The 19,333-nt window shown below is 44.0% G+C and overlaps 1 protein-coding gene across 1 annotated transcript in view; it reads left to right on the forward strand.

Moving 5' to 3' along the window:
- Nucleotides 1–3,422: 3,422 nt before the first annotated feature.
- LOC108539331 (putative PRAME family member 26) overlaps nt 3,423–19,333 on the forward strand; it is a 19,630-nt gene continuing 3,719 nt past the window's right edge. The window contains exons 1-2 of the mRNA XM_017887919.1: nt 3,423–3,489; nt 6,505–6,610. Of these exons, the coding sequence (XP_017743408.1) occupies nt 3,423–3,489; nt 6,505–6,610 (173 nt within the window). The remainder of the gene's footprint in view (nt 3,490–6,504; nt 6,611–19,333) is intronic.

The raw sequence follows: 19,333 nt of genomic DNA on the forward strand, positions 1-19,333 counted from the left end.
ATGGAATTTTGCTGTCTCTCTCAGGCTGAATTGCAGTGGTACAGTCTCATCTCACTGCAACCTCCACCTCCCAGGTTCAAGTGATTCTCCTGCCTAAGTCTCCCTAGTAGCTGGTGTTACTGGCGTGTGCCATCACGCCCATTTAATTTTTGTATTTTTAGTAGAGACAGGGTTTCATGATGTTGGCAAAGGCTGGCCTCGAACTCCTGACCTCAAGTGATCTGACCACCTTGGCCTTCCACAGTGCTGGGTTTACAGGTATGAGCAGCCGGGCCCGGTGAGGTGCATCTTAAAGGAAGCACACAGCCGTGTGTTTCAGGCAAGTGCTGACTGTGAGTGGAAAAACAAAGGCAACTTAGCTGGGGCAGGACTGGGTGAAAACGCTGACTTGGCATCGATGAGGCCTTCAGGGACCTGTTTCCTAGACTCAGAAATGGAACCTGAAGTTCTAGAGTGATGCAGGAGTTACCCCCGCAAGGATGGTTATTTGAAAATGTCAAAAATAAATGGAACCTGAATGGAAACTTTCTGGTGTCTTCCATGATTGATCAATCTGTTTTAGCTATTTATACATCAGAAATCTCTAGTTACTGATGAGCGGTACTAAGTTTTCTGTGATTGAGGTTCAGCTATAGCAAATCCAGGCATCCAAACTGAAATGTGATCATTTTGATTAATTCTCATCCATTTTTTACCCTCTTCACTCATCTGTTTCTTCTTTGCTTTCTCCCATGCCTGTTCACTGGGTTCATTCACAAGAGATGCACACTTGGGGCCTGGACATTCTGTGTGGGCAATGATGATGAGCCACTGAAATCTACCCTCTTCTCAGGGGCCCTCACTGCTCCCCAGATACCGAAACCCTGCTCACTCCTAATGGGCAGATCCAGAGGAATCCGTTTCTGAAAACTGGCCATGCCAGGAAACGGCTTTACTGCACCAGGGGCTGCCCCCTGACCTGGAAGGGAATGGCCATAGCATGTATTGCAGGAGCCTCGTGTCATCACCAACTCTTGCGTGTCCTCACGGTGGCTGGTGGGTTTCACCAAATTAAGGTGGTTGTGTCCAATTTCCCTTTTAGAAAAATGCATATTACATATTCTAAATATTTCTAGTGCACATTAATACAAAAATACATCTTTTGGAAAGCTAATTCATGTCAATGAGATATCTTCCTATAACGTCTCCCTTCTCTCCTTATCAAGAAACATGAGAGACCAGGGCACTGACCTGTAGGCAGCATTCCTGCACTGCCTTGAGAATCTCTTTGGAACTTGCCCCATGTGGGCCAGGAAGCTCTCTGATGGTTCACTCAGGTGAACCTGAGTTCACTGTGTTGACCTCGTTGATCTCAAACTCCTAGACTCAAGTGTTCCTCCTATCTTGGCCTCCCAAGTAATCATGGGATTACAAGCATGAGCCACCGTGCCTAGTTTTACTATTTTTTTTTAATTTTAAAATTGTTGTGGATGTACAAATATTGTGCATATTTACAGGGTACATCTGATGTTCTTTTTTTTCCTTCTTCTTTCTTTCTTTCTTTTTTTTTTTTTTTTTTTTTTTTTTTTTTTTTTGAGGTGGAGTCTCCCTCTTTCACCCAGGCTGGAGTGCAAAGACACAATCTCGGCTCACTGCAAACTCCGCCTCTCAGGTTCAAGAAATTCTACTGCCTCAGCTTCCTGAGTAGCTGGGACTACAGGAGCCCATCACCACATCTGCTGATTTTTGTATTTTTAGTGGAGACAGGGTTTCACCAGGTTGGCCAGGCTGGTCTCGAACTCCTGACCTCAGGTAATCCACCCGCCTTGGCCTCCCAAAGTGCTGGGATTACAGACATGAGCCACCACAACTGGCCTGATATTCTGATACAAGCGTAAAATGTGTAATGTTCAAATCAGGGTAACACAGGTTTTCACCATCTCAAGAATTTATCATTTCTTTGTGTAAGCAACATTCCAATTCCATTGTTTTAATTATGTAGAAATTTACTATGAACTATTGTCAACATGAGCTGCCCTAAGGTGTTACTGAACACTATATCTTATTCCTTCCTAACTACATTTTTGTACCCATGAACCATCCCCCGCCCCCCTTTTTTTTCTTGAGATGGAGTCTTGCTCTGTCACCCAGGCTGGAGTGCAGTGGTGCAATCTCAGCTTATGGCAAGCTCGGATTCCCAGGTTCACGCCATTCTCCTGCCTCAGCCTCTGAGTAGCTGGGACTACAGGTACGTGCCACCACACCCAGCTAAATATTTTTTTTTTGTTAGCCATATTAGCCAGGATGGTCCCAATATTCTGACCTCATGATCCGCCCGCCTTGGCCTCCCACAGTGCTGGGAATACAGATGTGAGACACCGCACCCTTCTTATCCTTTGTTTCCCATTATCCTTCCTAGCTTCTGATAACCGTCATTCTACTCTCTGTTTTTAAGTTTCATGTTTTTTAGTTCCTAAATATGAGTGAGAATATGCCATGTTTGTCTTTCTGTATCTGGCTTACTTCACTTAACGTAACACCCTCCAGTTCCATCCATGTTGCTGCAGATGACAGGATTTCATTCATGTTTATGACTGAATGATATTCTATTGTGTCTATTGACCACATTTTCTTGATCCATTCATCTGTTGATGGACACTTAGGTTGATTCCATATTTTGGCTACTGTGGATAGTGCTGCAATAAATAGGGGAGTGCAGGCCGGGTACAGTGGCTCACACCTGTAATCCCAGAACATTGGGAGGCTGAGGGGGGTAGATCACTTGAGGTCAGGATTAGAGACCAGCCTGACCAACGTGGTGAAACTCCATTTCTACTAAAAATACAAAATTAGCTGGGCATGGTGGCACACGCCTGTAATCCCAGCCACTTGGGAGGTTGAGGCAGGAGAATCACCCAAACCAAGGTAGAGGTTGCAGTGAGCTAAGATCACACCACTGCACTCCAGCCTGTGCAACAAGAGTAAAAACTCAGTCTCACAAAATAAAAGAAATAAAGAAAATAAAATAATATGGAAGTGCAGATATCTCTTGGATATATTTCTTTTTTCTTAAGGATATATATCCAGCAGTGGGATTTATGGTTCATATAGTAATTTTATTTTTATTTTTTGGAGAAAACTCCACACTGTTTTTCATAGCAGCTGTACTAATTTACATAACTACCAATGGTGTGCCAGGGTTCTCATTTCTCCATAGCCTACTTAGCATTATTTTCTGTTGGTTTTTTATTTTTTCAGAGACAGAGTCTTGCAATGTTGCCCAGGTTGGTTTTGAACTTCTGGCCTCAAGTGATCCTCCCACCTCAGCCTCTCAAAGTGCTGGGATTACAGAAGTGAGTCACTGCACCCGATCTACTGAGTAAATTAGAATCCTCGCAGGAGGCTGTGACTCTGGGTTACCTGATTGGTATCAGTTGACACATATGTATGAGGACCTGGGAAAGCCTAAAAATGAACAACTACAGCAGGGTGGAAAAATGCCTGAGGAAAGTATTATCATCCCCTCAAGATCTACTTCCAGGGATGGCCCAAAAGATACAACAATCCCCACTGCCTTCCCATGAAAGGTGGACTGGTCCATTGTTATTTGTTGATTTATTTATTTTTTCTGAGACAGGATCTCCCTCTGTCACCTGGGCTGGAGCGTTGTGGTGGATCATAGTTCACTGCAGCCTCAACCTCCTGGGCTCAAGCAATCCTCCCACCTCAGCCTCCTGAGTAGCTGAGACCACAGATGCACAAAACCACAGCTGGCTAATTTGTTTCATTTTTATAGAGATGGGGACTCCCTCTGTTGGCTAGGCTGGTCTCTAACTCCTGGTCTCAAGTGATCCTCCTGCCTCGGCCTCCAAAAGTGCTGAGATTACTCTTGAGTCGCCATGCTCAGCCAAGTGGTTTATGACTGCACCATGTGAACAGAAGACAGATGTGTCAGTTTTTGATTCCAAGTCTAGAACAGTAATTTCCTTTGTAAAACATTCTGGTCTTATAATAATAACTAGGGAGTATTTCCCGCTAGAACGTGAAGGGCTTGGACAACTTTACTCATTAATGGACTTCGACCACAGCTTGGTGACCTGATTGAAAAACATAACATAGGCCAGGCGCAGTGGCTCACGCCTGTAATCCCAGCACTTTGGGAGGCCAAGGCGGGCGGATCACGAGGTCAGGTGATCGAGATCATCCTGGCTAACAGGTGAAACCCTGTCTCTACTAATAATACAAAAAATTAACCGGGCCTGGTTGTGGGCGCCTGTGGTCCCAGCTATTGCAGAGGCTGAGGCAGCAGAATCGCTTGAGCCTGGGAGGCAGAGGTTGCAGTGAGCCGAGATCGTGCCACTGCACTCCAGCCTGGGTGACAGAGTGAGACTCCATCTCAAAAAAAAAAAAAAAAAAAAAGGAAAAGAAAAAAATCACAGGCTGGGCACGGTGGCTCAAGCCTGTAATCCCAGCACTTTAGGAGGCCAAGATGGTGGATCACGAGGTCAGGAGATCGAGACCGTCCTGGCTAACACAGTGAAACCCCATCTCTACTAAAAAATACAAAAAACTAGCTGGGCGAGGTGGCGGGAGCCTATAGTCCCAGCTACTCGGGAGGCTGAGGCAGGAGAATGGTGTGAACCCGGAAGGCGGAACTTGCAGTGAGCCGAGATCGCACCACTGCACTCCAGCCTGGGCGATAGAGCGACACTCTGTCTCAAGAAAAGAAAAGAAAAGAAAAAAAATCACATAAGAAATTACCAGGCTGGGTACTGTGGGTCACACCTGTAATCCCAGCATTTTGGTTGGCTGAGGTGGGTGGCTCATTTGAGGTCAGGAGTTCAAAACCAGCCTGACTAACATGGTGAAATCCCATCTCTACTAAAAATACAAAAGGCCGGACACGGCAGCTCACGTCTGTAATCCCAGCACTTTGGGAGGCCGAGGCGGGTGGATCACGAGGTCAGGAGTTTGAGAGCAGCCTGGTCAACATAGTGAAACATAAGAAATTACCAGGCTGGCAATTTTGCATTTCTACTAAAAATGCAAAAGTTGCCCGGACATGGTGGCACGCACTTGTGGTCCCTGCTACTCGGGAGGCTGAGGCAGGAGAAGCCTTGAACTCAGGAGGCAGAGTTTGCAGTGAGCCAAGATTACGCTGCTGCGCTCCAGCCTGGGCAACAGAGGGAGACTCCATCGCACAAAAAAAAAAAAAAAAAAAAAGTTTATGACTGAATTGGTCACCATAGGTGAACATTTTAAGAGAGTTCTAGAATGGAAAATATCCAATGCTGAAAGAAAAGAATGCAAAGGATAACAAAGTCTTTGCAGCTAAAACAGCTGACAGGATAAGAGCAAGGGGAGCTCCCCTTACTATTGAAACTCAAACTCACTTTGTTGTAAACAAAGAAACTCTGCTCAAGTTGCCTGCCACCTTTGAAACCGTCAGGCTGTTTGGAATGAAGATTGTCCACTCTCGCACCAGGTCTCTGTTGGACCGAACCCTTTTGACCCAGACACTGTTCGCATTAGAGGACATTTCTTTTTCCTTCCTTTTTTTTTGAGACTGAGTCTCACTCTGTCATCCAGGCAAGAAGACTTTCCGTCAACTATCGACTGATAATGGTCAGACCTTCCATGACCCAGAACCTGGAGCTAATGGCATTTAGAAACAAAACCAGAGGAAAACTGTCCTTGAGTCTCATTTGAAGGGATTCTATCACGTGAGTTACATTTAAGGATTTCCACAGGAAATCCTCTTCGAGAGGTAGACGGTGTTAGGAAATCGCTTTCCCAAGATGACAGAATAAGACTCCACGTGACTTCCTTCCATGGACGAAGACTTGCTATTGTCTTGCATTAACACAAAAGGTTCCAATTTGTACTTCTATTTTCATAGGAATTTTTCCTTCTCAAATCAAACATCCTCTAAGATCCTCTATTCAAAACGTAGCCATGTAGCCACTCTTTTTTTTGCTGTTGTTTCTTTTTTTTTTTTTTGAGACGGTGTCTCGCTCTGTCGCCCAGGCTGGCGTACAGTGGCACCGTCTCGTCTCACTGCAACCTCCGTCTCCCGGGATAGAGCAATTCTCCCACATCAACCAGTAGCTGGGATTACAGGCGTGTATCACCGCACCCAGCCTCAATTTTTCGTCACTGTAAACCTGAGTAATCTACAGTTGCTTTTATGGAGAGAAAAAGGCAGTGAATTGTCTGATCAATGAGGTTTGGCCCCAGGAACTCATCGCATGAGAATGAAATCATGGTGATCAGCTCCTCCTATTCTTTACTTCCCTCTGGGTGTATGTTACCACCTTGCTTCTGTATGTGAGTGTTCAGACCGTTAACACGCAATACCAGGTGGACACACAGGGCCTGGATTATTCTAAGTGACCAGTGGGCATGAGCCCCTGAGGTTAAGCCCCTTCTTCTTGGGGACCCTCACTTCAATCCAGATGCTGAGACCCTGCTCACTCTTGATGGGTGGATCCAGAACCCTCAACTTCTGACCATTACCTGTGCCAGGAAAGGACTTCACTGAAAAAGGTGTGGCCCCTGCCCTGGAAGAGGAGGCCCGCAGTGCGCCTGAGCAGGAGCCTCAGGGCACCACCAACCCATTCCTGTCCTCATGGTGGGGAGCGGCCCTTGCTGAATCAAGCTAGATCTCACCAGTAAAGACATCATATTCCCTTTTATCTAACTATGAAACTCATAGAGGCATGTAGTAACACTTGTAAAATATTTCTTTTTCTTTTTTCTTTTTTTTTTTTAGTGGAGTTTCAGCTGGGATTACAGGCGCACACCACCATGCCTGGCTAATGTTTAATTTTTAGCAGAGATGTGGTTTTACCATGCTGGCCAGGCTAGTCTTGAACTCCTGACCTCAGGATCCTCCTGCCTCGGCCTCCCAGACTGCTGAGATTATAGGCGTGAGCCACCACGCTGGGCCCATTCTATGGGTTTTGACAAATGGATAATGACACGTTTCCACCATTATAGCGTCATGCAGAGTAGTTTCACTTCCTAAAAAGCCTCTCAGCTCTGCCTATTCATCCCACTGTACCCCAATCCCTGGCAGCCACTGGGCTTTCTGCTGTGCCCGCGGTCTTGCCACGGTCTTGGTGACGCTGTGGTAACTCCCTGTGTATCGTGAAGTCCAGCAATCAGAAGAAGTACCTGTGGGCAACTTCATTTGTTTCTCATACATCCCCCACTCCTGCAATTAATACAGACAGGGTTCTCAACGTAAGACAATCCAATAATACAGACAGCAAATGTCTCCTCTGAACTTTCCCTCCATCCCTACCAGCCTCCAGATAGTTCTGTTCAGTGTGCCTTCTTCCACACTCTTCCGTGAATTCTTAAACATCCTTATGTGCACATAGAGATGTCTGGGTTTTTTGTTTCTTGTTTTTGTTTGTTTGTTTGTTTGTTTTTAAGATGGAGTTTCGCTCTTGTTACCCTGGCTGGAGAGCAATGGTGAGATCTCAGCTCACTGCAACCTCCACCTCCAGGGTTCAAACAATTCTCCTGCCTCAGCCTCTCGAGTAGCTGGGATTATAGGCGTGCACCACCACTCCCAGCTAATTTCATATTTTTAGTAGAGCCACTGGGCCCGGCCGGAAGATGTCTGATTTTACCTTTCCTTATAGAAATAGTGTTTTACTGTGGTATTGATCAACTCACTTCTTTCCACTTAAGTGTAAATCTTGAAGATTTGTCCTCCTTCTAATTAGCTGGCATAGAGTAGTTTATAAAATGAATGGTGCACGGTTTAACCTTTGCCTGTTGATGTACATTTATTTTACTATTACAGACCATATGGTACTAAAATTCCTTGTACACACACTGAAGTTTCTCTTTGGCTTCTCAAAGCTTTCCCTCCATTTATCCCATCTCTTCTGGATCAATTTTCTTGTCTCTGATAAATCATTTTCATCAGCTTATGACCAGGCTCTTCACAATCTTTCATTTTGAAAGTGAAGCAAAAGGAAAAGAAAGAAAAACTGTGCTTGCTGCCATAGGAGTCTCTAGCTAGCATTCATTTCTTCCCATTTCTAGCAGAATTTCTCTAGTGTTCTGGGCTGGGCACAGTGACTCACCCCTGTAATACTAGTACTTTGGGAGGCCAAGGCAGGCACATTGCTTGAGCTCAGGAGTTCAAGACCAGCCTGGGTAACATGGTGAAACCTGGTCTCTACAGAAAATTCGCCAGGTGTGGTGGTGCACACTTGTAGTCCCAGCTACTTAGGGAGCTAAGACTGGAGGATGGCTTGAGCCCAGGAGGTCAAGGCTGTAGTGAGGCGAGATAGTGCCACTACACTCCAGTCTGGGTGACAAACTGAGACCCTGTCTCAAAAAAAAAAAGAATTCTGCACATTCCAATCATGATGTCTTAGTCTCTCATATATTGTCAGTATAATTTTCATTATATTCCAAATACACAGAAACGTATACTGAGTAATACATAAAACACAAAGTTACTCACGCCCAGCTTTATTGTTAACATTTTGCCACATTTGCTGCAGATTTCCCCAGATGAATCACCTTCCAGATGAGTCTTCCTGGGTGACCCTCCCTTATTGCTGGAGTCTTGTCTGTTACTTTCTGCCCAGACAAAACCACTTTCTTGAATTTGTTATCTATTGGCTGAGCGCAGTGGCTCATGCTTGTAATCCCAGCACTTTGGGAGGCCAAGGCTAGAGGATCACTTGAAGTCAGGAGTTTGAGACCTGCCCGGCCAACATGGTGAAACCACATCCCTACTAAAATACAAACATCAAATTACATGCCTGTAATCCTAGCTACTTGGGAGACTGAGACAGGAGAATCACTTGAATCCAGGAGGTGGAGGTTGCAATGAGCCGAGATCCCGCCACTGCATACCAACCTAGGCAACCAAGTGAGTCTGCCTCAAAAAAATAAATAAATAAATTCTAATCAGAGAGCTCACTCCCTCAAGTCTCTAGGCTCAGATAATTTCCATGTGATTTTTTCCACACTGTCAGTTATATTTGTTTGTTTGTTTGTTTTTGTTTTTGTTTTGAGATGGAGTCTTGCTCTGTCACCCACGTTAGAGTGCAGTGGCACAATCTCTGCTCACTGCAACCTCCACCTCCCAGACTCAAGCGATTCTCCTGCCTCAGCCTCCTGAGTAGCTGAGATTACAGGCACCCACCACCACACCCGGCTAAGTTTTGCATTTTTAGCAGGGACGGGGCTTCACCTCGTTGGCTAGGCTGGTCTCAAACTCCTGACCTGAAGTGATCTGCCCACCTCGGCCTCTCAGAGTGCTGGGATTACAGATGTGAGCCACTGCACCCAGCTGCTGTTTTCTGTCTTACATAAGATATTCCAGAAAGAAAGGCAAATATGGAAAGCTGTCTAATTCATTTCATGAGAGAGCTATAACCTATATTTTAAAAGTGAATAAGGATATTAGAAGGAAAGTAAATTTAAAACTTATTTGGAAAAAGTTTTCTATTTTTTTTTAATTTTTTTTGAGACAGAGTTTCACTTTGTCACCCAGGCTGGAGTGCAGTGACACGATCTTGACTCACTGCAACCTCTGCCTCCAGGATTCAAGCCATTCTCCTGCCTCAGCCTCCCGAGTAGCTGGGATTACAGGAACATGCCACCACACCCAGCTACTTGTTGTATTTTTAGTAGAGGTGGAGTTTCTCCCTGTTGGCCAGGCTAGTCTCCAACTCCTGACCTTAGGTGATCCACCGGCCTCAGCCTCCCTAAGTGCGGGGATTATAGGCATGAGCTACCGCGCCTGACCAGCAAAAGTTCTTAATAAAATATCAGCTAGCTAAATGCAACGGTCATTAGAAAGTCATATATAATGGCCATTCAGGGAATGCCAATCACAGAAAAATCTAAGTGTAATTCACCACACTGGCCAACTAAAAGGGGGAAAAGCAAGGTTCCTAAAAAATGCAGAAAAGAATTGCAGAAAAATCAAATTAAATTTATAACAACATATTTTGGAAAACGAAATGTGGTATGTTAAAAAACTTGCATTAAACATCAGATGTAATGGATAAACATTAGCTTCCTTCCTACTGAGATATGAAAGAAGGTAAAACCCTCAGCAACTTAGGATTTAGAGGCACATAGGTATTTTGGTCAGTAGTAAAGACTCCAGATCCAGATTGATTAATTTAGGTTCAAAACTGGTTCAGTGGCCAACGGCTGTGTGATCTCCAACTTTCATTACCTTTCTGTGTCTTAGCTCACTCACCCATAAAATGGGATAATCGCAATATTGACTTCACAGAGTGCTATGAGTTAATTTACTTAAGTACTTCAAGCTGGATTTCACATAGGGCAAGCAATAATATTTTTATTGTTATTATATTTGAAAAATATATTAGTTAAAAACTTAGGTAAGAAACCAAGGTCCATAATTAAGGTGATTATAAGCCTTCATACACCCTGCTGTTCTGAAAATCTTAATTATAACAAGGCTGGGTGAGGTGGGTCATGCCCGTAATCCCAGCACTTTGGGAGGCCAAGGTGGGCATATCACCTGAGGTCAGGAGTTCGAGACCAGCCTGGCCAACGTAGCAAAACACCATCTCTACCAAAAATACAAAATGTTACCAGGCATGGTGGCAGGCACCTGTAATCCCAGGTGCTTGGGAGGCTAAGACAGGAGAATCACTTGAGCCCGGGAGTTGGCGGTTACAGTGAGTGGAGATTGCACCATTGCACTCCAGCAGCCTGATGACAGAGTGAGACTCCATCTCCACAATAATAATAATAATAATAATAATAATAATTATAACAGCATGTCCGTTCACTCTCCAAAGTGTCCAGTACTGGACAATTAATTGTGAGGCCCTCTTCTGTAGCACCATACACTATAGCATATATGTAATTAAAAGAAATGCACATAAAAAACACAAGTATATATTCTATACACTTTCCACATACTTATATTCTGTGAGGTCACGTGCAAATTGAAGGCTAGGTCAAAGAGTGGTATGGCTATCTATGGAAAGGAGAGTGAAAGTGAATCATGGTAACAAAAGGAAATAGATACAGATATAGATATGAATAGATAGACATACACACATATAGCTGCAAGAAAGGGGGTTGTCATGGACCAATGATGCCAGTAAGTCATGTAAAAAGGCTACAATTCTTGTGATTGTGTGTCCATTTGCAGGATGGGTTATAGCTTCCTTTTTTAGAAAGGCTGATGCCACAGTCATAGCAAATAAATGATTTTATTTATTTTCTCTCTCTCTCTCTCTTTTTTTTTTATAAATGAGTATAAAATATGTTTCCTTTCTCGGGCATCTCTGGAGAAATCTCCAATGGTAGGAGAACTCAGTTTACTAGGCAAGTTATCACACAGATAAGGTTTTACAGATGCAATGGCACTACCATTAACTTCATTATCCTTGGTATTCTACAAACGTTGAGTGAACAAATGGTATCTTGAAACTAAAATTAGCTAAACTAACAAAGAAGACTGGATTACTAATTTTTTGTTTGTTTGTTTTTTGTTTTTTTTGTTTGTTTGTTTGTTTTTTGTGTTTTTTTTTTTGTTGTTGTTTGTTTGTTTGTTAGAGACAGAGTCTCTCTTGCCCAGACAGGAGTACAGTGGTGCCATCTCGGCTCACTGAAAACTCTGCGTCCTGGGTTCAAGTGATTCTCATGCCTCGGCCTTCCAAGTAGCTGGGATTACAAGTGCCTGCCACCACGCCCAGGTAATTTTTGTATTTTTAGTAGAAACAGGGTTTCACCATGTTGGCCAGGCTGGTCAACTCCTGGTCTCAAGTGATCTGCCAGCCTCAGCCTCCCAAAGTGCTGTGATTACAGGTGTGAACCACCACGCCCAGCAAGACTGGGTCACTTCAATCAAAAGTTTTACCACCACTGTGGGAAAACACAGATCCCTTATAAGTTATTTTTTTCACCAACTACTATCAGAAGCACTGATAATAAAGTATTTACTGGAGAACCTATGCCTTTGATATAGAACTCCCGGTATCCTCTGCACTTTTTAGCTCTGATCGTGTAACTAGAGGATCAGCTTGAGTGGATTAACCATTGCTTAAGTTGTTATGGATGATGATGCAGAGCCCAAATTGTTCAGGCATGTCCGATGGGAAAAAGGTTTAACTTCTTAACTGTTAACACAGCCTGGCAGACTGTATGAATTGGCATCACCTGAAAGCAGCTGGAAAGGTCATTTGAGCTAACTCCACCATCCCCAGATTGGGGAGACAGGTTTGGACCTTGTCTCCAATCTCCTTGACAGTTAACTCTTTTATTTTATTTTATTTTATTTTGTTTTATTTTATTTTTTGAGACAGAGTTTCAATCTTATTGACCAGGCTGGAGGGCAAGGGTGTGATCTCACCTCCCTGCCACCTCTGCCTCCTGGGTTCAAGTGATTCTCCTGCCCCAGCCCTCCCAGTAACTGGGATTACAGATATGTGCCACTACGCCCAGCTAATGTCATGTTTTTAGTAGAGATGGGGTTTCTCCATGTTGGTCAGGCTGATCTCGAACTCCTGACCTCAGGTGATACACCAGCCTCGGCCTCCCAAAGTGTTATGATCACAGGCATGAGCCATCGTGCCCGGCCTTTTTTTTTTTTTTTTCTCCCTCTCACCCAGGCTGAAATGCAGTGGCGTGATCTTGGCTCACTGCAACCTCTGCCTACCGGATTCAAGTGATTCTCCCACCTCAGCCTCCTGAGTAGCTGCGATTACAGGCTCACGCCACCACGCTTGGCTCACTTTTGTATTTTTAGTACAGAGGGGGTTTCACTATATTAGTCAGGCTGGTCTGAAACTCCTGACCTCATGATCCACCCACCTAGCCCTCCCAAAGTGCTGGGATTATAGGCGTGGGCCACCACGCCTGGCCCGGTTAACTCTTAATGAATCTTTTTTTTTTTTTTCCCCACATGGAGTCTTGCTCTGTCACCCAGGCTGTCGTGCAGTGGCGCAATTTCAGTCCACTGCAACCTCTGCCCCCTGGGTTCAAGCAATTCTCCTACCTCGGCCTCCCAAATAGCTGTGACTACAGGTGCCCGACACCACGCCCAGCTAATTTTTGTATTTTTAGTAGAGATGGGCTTTCACCATACTGGCCAGGCTGGTCTCGAACTCCTGACCCTATGATCCAACCTGCGTCAGCCTCCCAAAGTGCTGGGATTACAGGTGTGGGCCACCACACCCAGCCCAATTTTTGTATTATTAGTGGAGATAGGGTTTCATCACGTTGGCCAGGCTGATCTCAAACTTCTGACCTTGTGATCCACCTGACTCGGCCTCCCAATGTGCTGGGATTATAGGCAGGAGCCACCGCTCCTGGCCTAAACTTTTTTCCCTTTCTCAAAAGATGGTGTCATTGTATTGGCTTCCATGCACTTAGGAGAGTGAGCCTATTGTTCAGTAACAATATGATTCAGTACTGCAAGATCTTGATGCAGTATTTCAAAGACTATTTCTAGTAAGTGAAAGAGGCTTTCAGTGATGCTTAATTAAATGACTTGGCACTGAGAAGAAGCTATAGACGCAAATGGGTGGCCTATGGCTATTATCGACTTCATTACTGGTACTTTATCTGTATGCATAGAAAGCATTAGCATAACTGGATCTAATCTAGGTAGTGTCCCAGACTCCCCCTAGGATCAAACTCTTTGGTTTCACACATTATGAAGATTGAAATGCTGTAGGTATTGACATAGACACAGAATCTGGACATGACCATGTTACCCTCTGCCATATAATCAGAGACATTACTGAAACTAGATATTGGCTTATTGGAAACTAGAAGCAAATAGAATGCCTGTATAGCTCTACTATATGAAATAAATAATAGTTTCATTTATTGGATGCATCAATACTCAGGGCATGTTTGGAGAGGAACCTATTGATTCTTTTTCTTTCTTTTTTTTCTCTTGAGATGGAGTCTCACTCTGTTGCACAGACTAAAGTGCAGTGGCCAATCTTGGCTCACAGCAACCTCAGCCTCCCGGGTTCAAGCAATTCTCCTGCCTCAGCCTCCTGAGTAGCTGGGATTACAGGAGCATACCACCACACCCAGCTAATTTTTGTATTTTTAGTAGAGACGGGGTTTCACCATGTTGGCCAGTATGGTCTCCATCTCCTGACCTCATGATCCACCCACCTCGGCCTCCTAAAGTGCTGGGATTACAGGCATGAGCCACCGTGCCTGGCCCCTATTCATTCTTCGATGGAGATGGCATGCGAGGATCACTTTATAAAATTCATAGAAATATTTTTTCTTCCCACCCCAATCCAAACCATTACCATGCAACCTGGTGTCAATGGAAGTTGAGGCTGTTGAGACAGAAATAATTAATAAATCTTTATTGGAAGCTAAATGTGAGGATCGACCTGAAAGACACACATTGACAAAGTGGGTGTGTCCCAAAATCTGTTACAAGTTGGAATGCTTTTGTGAGAAAGGCTAAAAGATGGGAATGGGACTCCTCATATCAGTGTTTTGTTTGGTTTTTGTTTTATTGACCTGGCAAGGCTAAATAGAGTTGTTTTTTGAATTTGCTTTTTCCATTGGAAGGTATAATACAGAGGCTATGATCACTGGCTTTAGATGACAACACAACACGCTAAAACATTTTCCTTGCAAGACAACCAGCAAACCTTCATGATCAGAATCAAATCAATGTCCTTCTCACTGTCTGTAGGTGAAGTTTTCATCAGTACTTGAAGAGTTTGAGGCACTCCTGAACTCACGATCAGATTCTTTACTCAAGGACAGGATGTAACCCAATCCTAAGACCTTCCACAGGTGGTTAATTGGGAAGCCTGCCCAGTGTGACCTGCAGGTTTTCACCGGCAATATGCAGGTGCAGATATGACAAAGAATAACCATAACCTTCATATCACCCCAGCTGGTTAGGAATGGGATCCTTTTGACCCATTTCTCTCAAGAAAAACCAAGTTACTCACTTGTGTGGCAACAAAATATTTGTCTGCTTAACAGAGAAAGAGACTCTGTAAAAAAAAAAAAAAAAAAAAAAAAAAAAAAAAAAAAAAAAAAAAAAAGGATTTTATTATGAAATGAGCAAAGCAATGGAAATAAATGTGAGATTACCCAAGGAGGTAAAGGAAGACAAAGATTTTGAAAGGAAAAATAAGGAGGATTACATAAATTGTTTTGAAAGACTCATCCTTGGTCATAAGGATCAAAACCAAAGCAGTATCAGTGCAATGTTGGATAGATTCCTCCTCCACCCCTCAATAACCCCAACATGTTTACCAAGTCTTCGTTCTCTCCCAGGATCCCATTAAAACACCCAGCTCAACCCTGCCCAGCCTCCACCCTAACTTCTCTTTGAAATTTTGACATGACTTTATTACAGGACTATCAGGTTTCTATGCCTGCTGCACAGTAACTTACCCATATTCTGAGACAGCAGGGTTTGCAGCAAAGAGTTTAATGATCACAGGGTGGCTGAATGAGAAGCTGGGAGGAGATCCTCAAATTCATCTCCCCAAGGAGTACTCGGGGTTTTCAGGGGATCATGGATAGCAAGGGGCTGGAAAGTTGGTATATTTTGGTGGCGGTAAGAGGTATGAAGTCATCAGGATGTCAAAACTGCATTCTTCGGTGAGTTGGTGCCTTGCAGGGCCCTTCAGATGAGCTGGCATCAGTAGTTTCACTGACATGCAGAACCTGAAAGAATATATCAAATGAAAAAGTTAATGTTTTACAATGTTTAAATTGTTGTCTGCAGGGCAGTTAAGGGGAACTGTAATCTAAGGTCTACATGATTTTGGGACAGCAGGCTCCAGCAACCATGAGGAAGAGGTCAGAGAGCAAGCTGACCTCATGATGAATGCTGAATGTGCTGCAAGCTTGGTTTATTTTTTGTTTCTCCCCCTCCCTTCTTCTTTGATTAAGTTTATAAAGTTTATAGGTATGATTTCAATTTCTTCCAGAGAAGCCTTAACCTAAGCCCTGAGACCACTCACACCCTGAGTGGCACCTGTCTTCCACCAGCACGAGCGAATAAACTGCTACCTTAGGTGATATAAAACCCACAAGACCATTCGATACATAGTGTTTTGTTGTTTTTTTTCTGATTTTGTAGGGACGACTCCTCTGCTTTTATAAAGCTATTTTTAACTATAAGTCATTTTTATAATTTTGATGTGGCCAAAGACTCCTGACAACACTACTTTCAGATTTTATTTTTTCTGTCTAATGCCCAGAACAGATCAAACCCTTCCCTGCCTCCAACTCAGGACTATGCAGGACACATATTAGTAAAATTCCATCATTGTTGGTGGAGTTCATGAATGAATGAATTTTTTTTTTTCAACAGAGTCTCCCTCTGTCACCCAGACTGGAGTGCAATGATGCAATCTTGGCTCCCTGCAACCATTGCCTCTTGGGTTCAAGCAACTGTCCTGCCTCAGCCTCCTGAGTAGCTGGATTACAGGCACCCACCATCACTCCGGGCTAATTTTTATATTTTTGAAGAGATGGGGTTTCATCATGTTGGCCTGGCTGGTCTTGAACACCTGACCTCAGGTGATCCACACAACTTGTCCTCCCAAAGTGCTGGGGTTATAGGCATGAGCTACCTCACCCGGCCTTGAATGAATGAATTCTTGACTTCCACCCTATCCCTCACACTGTCAATTTCATGATTCATGAATTTAGTATGGATATCTGATATGAATGGATATCTGACACAATCCATTAATCTGAAGAGAGCCAAAGACACAATCAGGATTAACTGGGTGGAGCTTCAGAAATCCAGTCAGATATCACTGGTTGACTGGAAGCTAGCAGTGGATACGTGGAGAGGCGTGGGTGGGAGTTGTGATTAGAAAAGTCAATAAAAGCTTCTGAAGACCCACAGGAGAGACCCAAAGTCTTCAAGCCTGGAGTTACTGCTTGGTTCTTCCTGAGGTCTGAGCACCCTGCTAGCTCAGTCCAGATCTGGTAAGTCCCTAATTTCTGTGAGGACACTCCCATCTGACCTACAGTCAGCCTGTCTGGGATGGTGACAGTGCAGCCTAAGATGGCACAGAGTTATATCCGGTTTTTTTTTTTTCTCATATGAACAATTTGAAGGTTTGAATTTTTCCCTCTAAATGCAGTTTTGTCTTTATTTCCAAAAATTGGATTGTGCTTTGGTTTATGTCATTTCATAATTCTTGATGGGAGCAGTGACTCATGCCTGTAACGCCAACTCTTTGGGAGGCCAAAGTGGGAGGATCATTTGAGCCCAGGGGTTTGAGACCAACCTGGGAAACATGGCAAAAATGCATCTCTACCAAATATTCTTCTTTTGAGGGAGGGGGATGGAGTCTTACTCTGTTGCCAAGGCTGGAGTGCAGTGGCATGATCTCAACTCACTGCAACCTCTGCCTCCCAGGCTCAAGCAATTCTCATGCCTCAGTCTCCTGAGTAGCTGATATTACATCCATTTGTCACCATGCCTGGCTAATTTTTGTATTTTTAGTAGAGGTGGGGTTTTACCATGCTGGCCAGTTTGGTCTTGAATTCCTGACCTCAAGTGATCCACCTGCCTCGGCTGCCCAAACTGGTGGAATTACAGCCATAAGTCAATGGTGGTCGGCCTCTACAAAAAAAAAAAAAAAAAAAAAATTTAAATTAGCCGGGCATGGTGGCATGCATCTGTATTCCCAGTTATTTGGGTGACTGAGGTGGGAGAATTGCTTGAGCCCAGAACATTGAGGCTGCAGTGAACCATGCTCACACCACTGCTGTACTCCAGCCTGGGCAACAGAGTAAGATCCTGTCAAAAAAAAAAAAAAAAAAACTTAACCAAAGAGGATCTTTGACCTTAATTTTAAACAAATCACATCCTCATTGTAACTCTTCCACCTGAATGGAGACATGGGTGTGGGGGTGCATGCTTGTAATACCAGCTATGTGGAAGGCTGAAGCATGAGAATCGCTTGAACCTGGAAGTTGGAGGTTACAGTGAGCCAAGATTGTGCAACTGCACTCCAGCCTGGGCATCAGCTGCCCCTACTCCAACAAATATTAAATTATACCACCCAGGTGATCATTGGATACATGAAGATTTCTACTGTGTTTTCTTAGGAACTGTCATGTCTGTCTTTGTAAAACTGTTTTAACTCTGAAATATTTTGATAAATTTGATGTGGCCAAGGTCTCTCAACAAAGATGCTTTCAAGTTTTTTTCTTTCTGTCTAATGTCAGGAAGAGATTCAACCCTTCCCTATCTCACACTCAAGACTATGAAGGACACATGTTAGTAAAGCTCCAAGTTTGTGGAGTGAATCAGTGAATGAGTCCTGGACTTTCACCTTATCCCTAAATCTTTCACTTCAGTGGATGAATATCTAATTCAATCCGTTAACCTAGAAGAAAGCCAAAAATCCAACAAGGAGTAACTGAGTGGGGCTTAAGAAGTCTAATCATACGTATTCTCTCTCGCTTTCTCTCTCTCTCTCTTTTGTGTGTGTGTGTGTGTGTGTGTGTGTGTGTGTGTGTGTGAATCTAGCCTATTTCCCAGGCTGGAGTGCAATGGTATAATGTCATCTCACTGCAACCTCTGCCTCCTGGGTTCAAGTGATCCTCCTGCCTCAGCTTCCCTAATAGCAGTAGCTTGGACCAGAGGCGCACACCACTGCACCAGGCTAATATTTGTAATTTTAGTAGAGGTAGGGTTTTACCATGTTGGTCAGCTGGTCTCGAACTCCTGACCTCAGATGATCCACCTTCCTTGGCCTCTGAAAGTGCTGGGATTACAGGTGTGAGTCACCACGCATAGCCAAAGTATTTCATTTTTAATATGTGTAAAAGGTTTGTATTAGAAACATCTGTCTTGTGAATGATGCATAACACTGTCAAATAGCTTTCAAAGCTTCTCACTGAAATTTTCAATAACGAGGCTGGGGTGGAGGCTTACGCCTGTAGACCCAGCACTTTGGGAGGCCAAGGTGGGTGGATTGTTTCAGTCTAGGAGTTCAAGACCAGCCTGGACAACATAGTGAAACCCACTCTCTTTACAAAAAGTCAAAAAAATAAAAGATTAGCTGGTCATGGTGATGCATGCCTGTGGTCCCAGCTACTTGGGAGGCTGAGGTGGAAGAATCCTTTGAGCCTGGGAGGTCAAAGCTGCACTGAGCGGAGATCGCACCACTGCACTCCAGGCTCCGTGACAGAGCAAGATGTGGTCAGAAAGAAAGAGAGAGAGAGAAAGAGACAGAGACAGAGAGAAAGAGAAAGAAAGAAGGGAAGGAGGAATGGAGAGAAGGAAGGAAGGAAGGAAGGAAGGAAGGAAGGAAGGAAGGAAGGAAGGAAGGAGGGAGGGAGGGAGGGAGGGAGG

Source organism: Rhinopithecus bieti, unplaced genomic scaffold, assembly GCF_001698545.2.
Source record: "Rhinopithecus bieti isolate Rb0 unplaced genomic scaffold, ASM169854v2 scaffold_16234, whole genome shotgun sequence".
Taxonomy (NCBI): Eukaryota; Metazoa; Chordata; class Mammalia; order Primates; family Cercopithecidae; genus Rhinopithecus; species Rhinopithecus bieti.